The 11,284-nt window shown below is 42.3% G+C and overlaps 1 protein-coding gene across 1 annotated transcript; it reads left to right on the top strand.

Moving 5' to 3' along the window:
* Positions 1-864: 864 nt before the first annotated feature.
* Positions 865-11,207, top strand: LOC110948972 (elongation factor 2). The gene is made up of 14 exons (XM_022190760.2): positions 865-1,071; positions 2,889-3,103; positions 4,820-5,001; positions 5,421-5,632; positions 5,751-5,929; positions 6,933-7,038; positions 7,311-7,563; positions 7,687-7,882; positions 8,006-8,129; positions 8,299-8,541; positions 9,418-9,771; positions 9,884-10,066; positions 10,191-10,323; positions 10,588-11,207. The coding sequence occupies exons 1-14, from the start codon at positions 1,069-1,071 to the stop codon at positions 10,779-10,781; spliced, it is 2,577 nt and encodes an 858-aa protein (XP_022046452.1). The 5' UTR covers positions 865-1,068; the 3' UTR covers positions 10,782-11,207.
* The last annotated feature ends 77 nt before the right edge of the window (positions 11,208-11,284 follow it).

The following is an 11,284-nucleotide window of genomic DNA, read 5'->3' as shown; positions in this document are numbered from 1 at the left end:
AAACAAATCAGTCTCCCTTAGCAGCAGCAGCGTCTCTGTTGTCACCATCTGTCAGCGCCTCCAGCAGACTGTTGCGTACTTCAAAGTGTAGACTTGACAAGTACAACCCGGAAGTACAAATCTCCTCAGTTGACGTTATGACGTCATACTCTCAGCGAGTTCACTATGTTCTGTGAATTACAAACATTTACAAGACAATGAAACATTCTATAAAACTCTTTTTAAAAAATAATTTGCAATAATTTGTGGAGTTTGCAGTGAAGTGAACACGCAGGTTTCTTTAGCTGACAGTTCATTCAAATTTTAAATCTTGTTTATTGTTCATACACAACAATATCAATTAGAAATAAAGGTTACAAAATTGTACAACAGGGAATAAGGACAAGCAAATTTTTCTGTCAGAGGTACAACAACAGAGATTGAGTGCAAAAGCTTCCACTGCAAACAAAAACACGCATTTACACTTTGAGTACCCAAAACGCCACACATCTTATATTAATCAGAGACATCTGAGTCAGCGGCAAATTTCAGAAAGACTACGCGAGACAAGGTTTCTCTCAGTGGGGTACTGTGAACGGACTTCACATCTCCGAAAATATCGGAGGAAAATGTCACGTACGCTCTATCTTGATAAATAAACCCTAAAATCTGAAGTTTACGCCATCACATTCTCACTGAAAAATATCCTAAAAACTACGATGCGTGACAAAACAACAGTAGTAATTCGAAAATTATTTTTTACAGTTGATATTTTTCTCCTTCATAGTCGCTGCCAGTGGGCGCGAAAGGCATTCTGGGATGCGATGCTCAAGTGAAGTGGGCGGAGCAAGGACGCATCCTCAGCTCCTCAGTGCTTGGGGACCGGTGACGTTACCCGACAGCACAAGTAGACATTTGTAGGCGGCACTAGGGGACTACAGAAGCGACGCTCAGTGGTGTCGCTCTTTAAGGCACTTCCGGGTTGATTTCACATATCTGGGCCGGTGACGCTCCGTCCATCTTTTATATACGGTCTATGGTCTACAGCAATAAACCGTCGCACACAAAGACCGACGACCTGCAGACAACATGGTGAGCCTGTTTTCCGTTTAAATATGCTGTTTGTGTGTTTAATGTATTTGCTAAGGCTGAGAGGCGAGCTGTCAGGCTTTCCAACGAATAACCTTCATGTACAGATTCGGTCCAATAAGCCGAACTGGAGCCTGTCAGGTGTGTGAAATGGATGCCGCTGGCTGCTGGCGTTACGTGACCACACTCCGGTTCTGTGTGTTATCTGTGGTAACATACGCAGCATCAGGCGGCTGATAAGCGGGCTGTGGCCTCAGACCGCACGGGCCGCTCTGTGACGCTCTTTGGGAAGTCTTTAGAATAAAACTGCTGTGGCGGGACTGCAGAAATATTCGGGCCAATTCATGCTTTTCGTGCGCGTACACCGATGCGGGCTTTGACAGCCTCTGCGGACGTCCGCGTGAAGCCCAAAATTTGCGGCCGCGCGGACTGTCCGCACTGCAAGCGCGGCGACTGCGCAGGTGCAAGGTCCCCTAAACAAACGGAGAGAATCTAAGCGGAGATTCCCAGTTATTAGCACTCTAAAATTTAATAATAAAAGCGTTGCAATTAAAGTAGGAGCTTTTATTGATTCATTATTTCTATCTTTGGAGCTTAGGCACGCTGGGAAGTTTTATATTCTGCAGAAATCCTGTGATATGTTGATTCACTGTGCTCGACACACCTCAATGATATTATCTGATACAGCCCAATGTGTAACTAGCTGCTGTGTATTTTAAAACCTCCTTATTTCTCTATGTTCCATGTGAGAGTCAATGCGACCGTCTGTATGAACATGACCGGGTCCGCAGTCCGCTTTCCAAGTCCGCATTTGGTCTGCGCACACGCAGAAAGTACGCATTGAGCCCATGTTACCTGTATAAGGAGAAAGGTCTTGTTCTCGACATGACTGACATTAACGTGGTGAATCCATTTCGTACTGAGTTGCCGGTTTATATTGGATTAGAGGATGGTGCGTCACTCTGTTTGAGAAACAATCACATGTAGGCCTACAGCAAGACGTTGCCGACAGAGATCTGCACTGCATTTCATGACAGTGCCGGTGGAAAATGAACTATCATCACCATACAGGCTTTGGTTGAGTCAATGAATCTCTGGATTATTTAATATTTCTAGAATTATTATGCAGGCTGAATACATTTAAGATGCCAGAATAGTGTTTAATGATAATGTATTATGTTGTGTGTGTATTTTTCTTTCATATTATATCAGAGTAATTTCATGTTAGGCCTAGTAAAACTCACAGAGGCCTGCAGTGACGGTTTTCTATATTCCTGTCACACTGAGAGAAACACTCCTCAAAATGGTCTCACTGTGCTCTTACTGAACCGCCCTTCCTCATATATTATGTCTTAAATAATAAACTAAGTGGTCAGGCCCCAGATCTAATCTCCTCAGGGCAGATTGTTGAAGAAAAGGTGCATATTTTGGGGCTGTTGGTCTATTATATTGCTTATTTAATGTATCTTTCTCCTTAATCTTTAAATGAACATCTTCAGAGGTTTAAAATGAATACATTCTGTTTGCTTGTGATTGCGACACGTGTTGGCTTGTCCTCATTCAGCTGCAGCAAATGAAATGGTGACTCAGTAATTCCTGATCGGGTTAGAACCCAGAAGGTAAAGTCGTCATGCAGAACCCAGTCTCCCGCCTCCTAGATTCAGTTTCAAACATGTCTTTCTTTTTATAACTCTACTTGGAAAGGCCGTGGAGGTCCAATAGTGGACAGAAATAGATGCATATGATGAATTAAATGAATGTGTGCTGGTTGTAAATGGATGCATGTAAACCTGCCTGAACCCCTCCAACCCTCCCAACAGGTGAACTTCACTGTGGATCAGATCCGTGCCATCATGGACAAAAAGTCCAACATAAGAAACATGTCTGTGATTGCGCACGTGGATCATGGGAAGTCCACGCTGACTGACTCGCTGGTGTCCAAAGCAGGGATCATTGCTTCATCCCGTGCAGGAGAGACCCGCTTCACAGACACCCGCAAAGATGAGCAGGAGCGCTGCATCACCATCAAATCAACGTATGTGGCTCAGAGAAGTGGGTGTAGAAATGGCTCTGTGCTCATTGTGCGGCCTATTAAAGGTCTGCAAAACATCACTTGAAATCTGAAATATTTCTTGTTACCAGTGAATATTTCTGAGTAACTAAGCAACAATCATAGCTCACTTTGTAGTGGGAAAAAAAATCAGTTTGATTACTTTCCAAATGATTCATTTTGTTATTTTTATTGACTAATAACCAGTAAAGCTAATTAAATGCACTGCTTTACCTCTAATGCAGCAGCCATCTTTTTTTAGTGGTTCCACTGTCTTCTCAAGCAGTGCCCCGCCCTCACCACTCACCACCATCACCATCATAATCAACACTAAAAGCTACTGTTTACAGTCAGGGACCGATGAGCTCATCTGCAGAACTGAGCATCTCTGGTGGATTAGCGGAGATGTGTTTCAGGGGTAACGTGGCAGATTGTAGTGATGTTATAATAATAATAATAATGATAATAAAAACACCTCAATCCAACACAAACATGCCCAGTTTTCTCTGAAAATGCCTGAATAATCCACTTTTGATTCACTGGCAAACTGTAGAGTCGATCTCATAGCAAACAGAAAAGAGCATTTGTGTCACAGGGCACTTTGATGTCATCACTTTTCTTTTTATTGTACACCATCAGTTACAGTAATCCCGATTAATAATGTAGCATAGCTATGAATGGCAGATTCTCCGCTGCCATATGCTGTATAACAGTTTAGAATAGAATAGAATCACTTTATTCATCCCCGAAGGGAAATTCAGTTTATGTTCATCACTTCTCTGTCTTTCTTAATTATCAAAAAATGTCAATAAAATTCCTATTCTTGAGTATTATTGATTAAGAATTTGACCTAAAAAAAACCCAGAGCAGCTTTTCTGCTTCATCAGGTCTATGTGGCTGCAGGTTGAGATACAACCCCACAGCTTTCAGCACATTTTGATTGAGATATTGCTTGATTGGTGATTGGTGTGGAAATATGTGAGGCCACCTTTAGAAATTTCAAACAAGCTAGAACAGCACAGAGAAATAAGCACAGACATGAGTCTATCATTTGAAGCAGCCAAAACTGTTCTACTTTGGTGTGCACATGTAATAACTCATCCTTGCAAGGGAGATGCTGATTAAGAAAAAAGGTGTTTGAGGCCTTTCATTTCCAAATGCACCTGTTATATTGTTTCAGTCAGTTGCAATTATCATCAGTTATGTAGTCTATCAGCAGTTACTTTACAAATGAAAAGCAGTGTTTCTCCAATGTTGCTATAATTAATGTCTTAATTTCCTCAATCATATCTGGTCTGGTTGTATTTGAGCCGTCATTTCCACTGATTATTTGAAAGATGCCAGAATGAATATTAGGCTTCAAAGTCAGACTACGCTTTTATTTGTAGGTCGACCATTTCCTTTAAAAAGCTGGCCAATAAGTTTACAAAGGAAGAATGCATGTTTGTCCCTTCTTTTAGTGCCACACTTTTGCTTTTCTTTAAATATCAATGTTGAAGATGGCTGAAGAAGACACTGCTTGCATTTTCAAAAATTTACACAGGATGTTTAGTCAGATCAATTTGGGTCCAGTATTTAGATGAGGCAGCCTAAATATGCTCACATGAATTGTTTAGTTTAAGTTATTTAGTTTACCCTTTGCTGTTGTTTTTGAAATGAAGTGGTACATGAACAGTAAATGCGTATCGCTCTCTTAAACAGGGCCATCTCCATGTATTATGAGCTTGGAGACAACGACTTGGCGTTCATCAAGCAGTGTAAAGACGGAAAAGGCTTCCTCATCAACCTGATTGATTCTCCGGGTCACGTTGATTTCTCCTCTGAGGTCACTGCTGCCCTCAGAGTAACTGATGGAGCCCTGGTGGTGGTGGACTGTGTCTCAGGTAATGCCTTCTAGTGGTCGAGGAAGTATTCTCATCTAGTACTTGAATAAAAACGCTAACTTCACATTGTAAAAATACTCTGTTGCAAATAAGTCCTGCTTGAAAATTTAACACAAGTGAAAGTATGTAGGTCATAGTCAGAAAGCTATACTTAGGGTATTACAAGTAAAAGTATATATATTGATTATAATTACTGATTATATTTTCCATTATTGAACTGATTGTTTGGGTTGTAAAAATTTTGAAAATAATGAGAAATACCAAACAAAAGCTCTAAATAATTATCCCAATAATTGCGGGATTTTCTGACAAATGACGACCTGATTAGTCAACTAATCATTTTGGCTGCACTTACATGAACTTATTTTATTATTTCTTCAGGTTTTACATCTGCGGCTCACCCATTTGTTTCCCTACAGGTGTGTGTGTGCAGACTGAGACTGTGCTGCGGCAGGCCATCGCTGAGCGCATCAAGCCGGTTCTGATGATGAACAAGATGGACCGGGCTCTGCTTGAACTGCAGCTTAAACCAGATGAGCTTTACCAGACCTTCCAGCGTATTGTGGAGAACGTCAACGTCATTATCTCCACCTATGGAGAAGATGAGGGGGGACCCATGGGGAATATCATGGTGAGCCACATGCACAGTCGCCACAAACACACAGTTATGCACCAGAATCACTTAGAAAAGCCACAGTAGATTTTATATTGTATGCTTTAACTATAAATGCTGTAATTTCGCCCCTCAGATTGATCCTGTTATTGGTACAGTTGGGTTTGGCTCAGGCCTCCACGGCTGGGCTTTCACCTTGAAACAGTTTGCTGAGATGTATGTGGCCAAGTTTGCTGCTAAAGGAGATGGTCAGATGGCACCAGCAGAGAGGTGTAAGAAGGTGGAGGACATGATGAAGAAACTGTGGGGAGATAGGTGCATATACATGAAGTTATCCATGTATTTGACATAAAAGAGTAAGTAACACCAGGCTGAAACGCTGCAACTTGCTGCCCTCTCCGGTTATAGTTTCAAATCTGTTGCATCAGGGATCCTGGGTGTGGTGGGAAGAATATGTCCAATCCTAATGTTCACACTCACAGGCACGTTTAAGCTAAGTCAGGTCGGATTTACAGCTGGCCCACAATGAAATCATCTAATACATGAGGACCCTTTATGAACGCTGCATTTTTTTTACAGACTTTGTCTGATCTGACATTCAAACACAGGGTTAACAGGGGCAACAGGTCAGTAAACTTGATGGTGATCGAATGATACAACTGTGTAGTTGATAGTATGATTCTGAATTCCAAATTTGCGTTCCATTAATTACCTCGGACATAAAGAAACTAGAAAGTATAACATAAAAAGTCCTAAACCAACAATAGTATAAAACAGATTTTGGCTTGTCAAGGTAACATGATCGGTAAAGTTGCTGTCCTCTTCTCATTTGTACCTTTTAAAGAATTTTGTCATCTACTCGAATGTGCAAGAGTCTATGCTGTGACTGTGTTTCAAGGGTAACAATATGTATGCAGGGAGTACACTGTAGATACGACCTGGTTCTCCCGCAGACAACAAAAGGAATATAACGGATGCATTTGTGTTGTCCACAGCCAACTGTGCAAACATCCACAAAGGAGTATAATCAAGGTTTTAAGGTGTAGATTGGGACTGTAACCGCAACCAACAGTTGTGCACAAACCCCTAAAGTACATTTCTGCAGTACAGTGCAGTAAGGAGTTGCACCACTAGAGGTCAGAAAAAACAAGATTTTCAGCTGGTTTTACATTGCTCTTTTAAATGTGCTGCACATCTTGTTGAAGTAACCTTATTATAAAGCAGTGACATATTAATTGAATACAAGTAAATATGAAACATGTTAACACCCTGATAACTTAACATCATAATGTTCTGCAATAATTTATGTTTCTTCCAGATTCTTTGATCCAAAAGCCGGTAAATTCAGTAAGACAGCCACTGGTCCTGATGGTCAGAAATTCCCTCGAACCTTTTGCCAGCTTGTTTTGGATCCCATCTTTAAGGTGAATGAAAATACAATGCAATAAATGTACAGTTTGAAGTTCACATGATGATCACAATAGGGTGGACTTTCCGTTTTTGTCCATATTGTTAAATAGGAACTTTAAAACAATATTTCAGACTGATTAGTACTATTTAATTTCCCCGCAAACTAAAAACTGTCATCACATTATGTATATAATGTCATATTCACAGGACCTCTAAATAAGTGAAGGATAGAAAAAGTTACTTGGCTCGATGCCTTATATTTGCCCTTTTCTAACTTCCCTCCCAGGTGTTTGATGCCATCATGAATTTCAAAAAGGAAGAGACAGCCAAACTAATTGAAAAGCTGGATATCAAACTGGACTCAGAGGACAAAGAGAAGGAGGGAAAGCCCCTGCTGAAGGCTGTAATGCGTCGCTGGCTACCTGCCGGAGAGGCCCTGCTGCAAATGATCACCATTCACCTTCCCTCCCCTGTCACTGCACAGAAATACCGCTGTGAGCTGCTCTATGAAGGGCCTGGAGACGACGAGGCTGCAATGGGTCAGTAGAAGACTTCAGAAGTAGATATCATTCAATAAGGAGCATTTTGATTGTTGCTATGTGACTTCAAAAATCATCAGGCTTTCCTAGATCTCGAACTTAGTGTCTAAACTCTCTTCTCAGGTATTAAGAACTGTGACCCCAAGGCTCCTTTGATTATGTATATTTCCAAGATGGTCCCAACCAGCGACAAGGGTCGTTTCTACGCCTTCGGTCGTGTGTTTTCTGGCTGTGTGTCCACAGGCCTGAAGGTGCGCATCATGGGGCCAAACTTCAGCCCTGGCAAGAAGGAAGATCTCTACATCAAACCCATCCAGAGGTGAGCATGTTCTTGTAGAAACTGTACAGAGGTTGTAGGTGAACAGAAAAAAGGAGTTTTGTTCTCCCCTTTCTTTTGTTTTGATATATTTGTTGCCAACTTTTTATCACTATGTCCATCCAGGACTATTCTGATGATGGGCCGGTATGTGGAGCCTATTGATGACGTCCCATGTGGTAACATAGTGGGTCTCGTTGGAGTCGACCAGTTCCTGGTTAAGACAGGAACCATTACCACCTTTGAACAAGTAACTTTTCTTTACTCATCTATGGACATAGAGCGTGCTGTAGGTTAAATACTGCCATACTGCTAACTCAGCCATTAGCCATTAACACTGAGTGATTGTTCACTGTTGGTTTCTTGTTACAATAACACAAAAAGAGCCAAGTGTTTTAGCTGAGCAACTCTATGTGCAGGCCCACAACATGAGGGTGATGAAGTTCAGTGTGAGCCCTGTGGTCAGAGTTGCTGTGGAGGCCAAGAATCCAGCTGACCTTCCCAAGCTGGTGGAGGGGCTGAAGCGCCTGGCCAAGTCAGACCCCATGGTGCAGTGCATCATCGAAGAGTCCGGGGAGCATATCATCGCCGGGGCAGGAGAGCTGCACCTGGAGATTTGCCTGAAGGACCTGGAGGAGGACCACGCCTGCATTCCGCTGAAGGTGAGCCACTGAGGACAGAGAAACTGGCTTACCTATTCTGTCAGGTGCTGGCTGAGTGCAGTATATATCGCAGAAGTGAGGATTTATATACAAGTCACAAAAAAGTTTGATGAAGCCAACATTGTTTCTAGCTTCTGCCGGTTCACCTGTTTGTTGGACATTTGCTGCCAAAAAGTCTTATGTAAGTAAAGAGCCCATACTATGCGTATTCACATATTCTACATTTTATTTTTGGGGTCTACTAGAATACGTTTTCATACTTTCATACATTCAAAAGCACATTATTTTTTCCTCATACTCTACATTGCTGTAGCACCTCTTCTCATCCTCTCTGCCTAAAATGCTCCATTTTAGTTCCTCTTTAAGACCCCCCTGAAAAGCCCTGTCTGCTCTGATTGGTCAGCTGGCCCGAAATCAGTGATGCTAAGTTGGTTAAACATCACAACCCCAGATTTCTGAGCAAGGAAATTAAGGTGGACTACAAGGAAGCTGCTCAGTCTTTTTGGGCCAAACTATTGCCTAGTCAGGCAAACCTGCTACATAGTGATGTAGATAAGTAACAAGGGCATTCAAACAAGGCAATTCAAGCAAGTAAGGAGTCTTTTCCATGGTACAGAATAACTCAATATGGTAGCCTTTGTAAGTGTGCTGACCCTGTACGTATGAAAAGAAAGCTATAGCACACTAAAGGGAAAGGAAAAACCCAAGAAGCATAATATAGGCTCTTTACAAAACTTTCTACAGAGACTGTTTACAAGAAACGGGATAGACCCATCCCCCCAAATTCAAATGCACATTAGAAAAATAAAGAATCCCCACTTTGTTGCATTAACACTCACACTCTAACTTCTGACCATTTCCTTTATCTCTTTGTAGAAATCAGACCCAGTGGTGTCTTACCGAGAGACGGTGTCAGAAGAATCAGACCAGATGTGTCTGTCCAAGTCCCCCAACAAGCACAATCGTCTCTTCATGAAAGCGCGTCCGTTCCCCGATGGCCTGGCTGAAGATATCGAGAAAGGGGAGGTCACTTCCCGGCAGGAGCTCAAGGTTCGTGCACGTTACCTCGCTGACAAGTACGAGTGGGAGGTGACAGAAGCCAGGAAGATCTGGTGCTTCGGTCCAGATGGAAATGGGCCCAACCTGTTAATAGACGTCACAAAAGGAGTTCAGTACCTCAATGAGATCAAGGACAGCGTAGTGGCTGGTTTCCAGTGGGCCACTAAGGAGGTGGGAGACTAATTAATTCTGACTTGTGTTACTTTTTTAATTAGTATCTTTGTTTGTGATACAGTACAGTGTGCCGCTACCTAAAAGCTTGTGCTTGTATCCTATCCTGCAGGGTGCACTGTGTGAGGAAAACATGCGTGCAATTCGCTATGACATTCATGATGTCACACTGCACGCAGATGCCATCCACCGTGGGGGTGGACAGATTATTCCCACAGCTCGCAGGGTCCTGTACGCCTGCCAGCTTACCGCTCAACCGCGACTAATGGAGCCAGTTTATCTTGTGGAGATACAGGTCAGTATACAGAGGAACCTGTTTCAGCATTGATATGGGAAGCTGACTTGGCTCAGAACACTGTGGAGCTAACCTTTAATGTGAGAAAGACATCACTGGCCATCTGTGCCTTTTGTCCGTGCAGTGTCCAGAGCAGGTGGTCGGTGGGATCTATGGCGTGTTGAATAGGAAACGAGGTCATGTGTTTGAGGAATCCCAAGTGATGGGTACTCCGATGTTTGTGGTGAAAGCCTACCTGCCAGTCAACGAATCCTTTGGTGAGTTTTTCTGTATGTGAAGATACATACTGTATTTGTTGCATTACATTTTCCAGGGGGGAGTAAACATGTTCATGCATAATGACATTTTTTCATCAGATTTATTTTTCACTTCTCAGCAATAGACTGCAAACCAGAATTTAAACAGATGCTTAACAGTTCCATTTCATCTGAATTTGCTTTAACATCAAAGTCACATTCTTAGTAGACAAAGGTATATCCGTGTTTAAAATTAGGCTTTTTATCTGCATTTGTTTCCTGCAGGGTTCACAGCTGACCTGCGCAGTAACACTGGAGGCCAGGCCTTCCCTCAATGTGTATTTGATCACTGGCAGGTTCTCCAGGGAGACCCCAGCGATGCTGCCAGCAAACCCTTCCAAGTTGTCGCTGAAATTAGGAAACGCAAAGGTCTGAAAGAGGGCATACCCGCCCTCGACAACTACCTGGACAAACTGTAAACACTGACCCCGGATTATTATTAATATACCAAATCAATCTCTAAACCCTACCCCGTGGGCACTTTAATATCTTTGCACAGGCTTAAAGATACATCGCACAAATTGTTTTGACTTGGAGTCCGGAGCAGAAACAAAAAGCTTAAGCTTTCGTTGTAGGCTAGTGGAAGCAGCAATGCTTTTCTCATTTCACAGCTACAGTACACCAAGTGCCTAGGGAGAGGGTTTTAGGGAACAATTGGATCAAAGCAGTTGTAATGGTGGGCCTGTACAGTGCACTGTGGTACTGCTGCAATAATGCATATTTAAATGGATCATGCCCAGATTAAATCATGGAAATCACAATAAACTTACAGAAGTCAAACTCACTGGATTGGAACTTTGTTCAGTGGATGTAATGAATAAAAACAACTCGTGATGAAAATGTGACTTCCACATTCTTCTTTCGTGATTTCTCTACTTCTCTACTAATATTTACTCTCTGCCTGTGTGGGTCAGATGAGAGT

The sequence above is a fragment of the Acanthochromis polyacanthus genome, chromosome 9 (assembly GCF_021347895.1).
Source record: "Acanthochromis polyacanthus isolate Apoly-LR-REF ecotype Palm Island chromosome 9, KAUST_Apoly_ChrSc, whole genome shotgun sequence".
Classification (NCBI taxonomy): domain Eukaryota; kingdom Metazoa; phylum Chordata; class Actinopteri; family Pomacentridae; genus Acanthochromis; species Acanthochromis polyacanthus.
Note: the sequence above shows the minus strand (reverse complement) of the source record. Positions and strands in the feature narration are given on the sequence as shown.

Bases quoted from the DNA above. Each gene is read 5' to 3' on its own strand.
- LOC110948972 (XM_022190760.2), top strand. The intron at 5,633-5,750 runs GTGAGCCACATG...TTCGCCCCTCAG, and splicing joins GACCCATGGGGAATATCATG to ATTGATCCTGTTATTGGTAC. The intron at 8,542-9,417 runs GTGAGCCACTGA...ATCTCTTTGTAG, and splicing joins ACGCCTGCATTCCGCTGAAG to AAATCAGACCCAGTGGTGTC.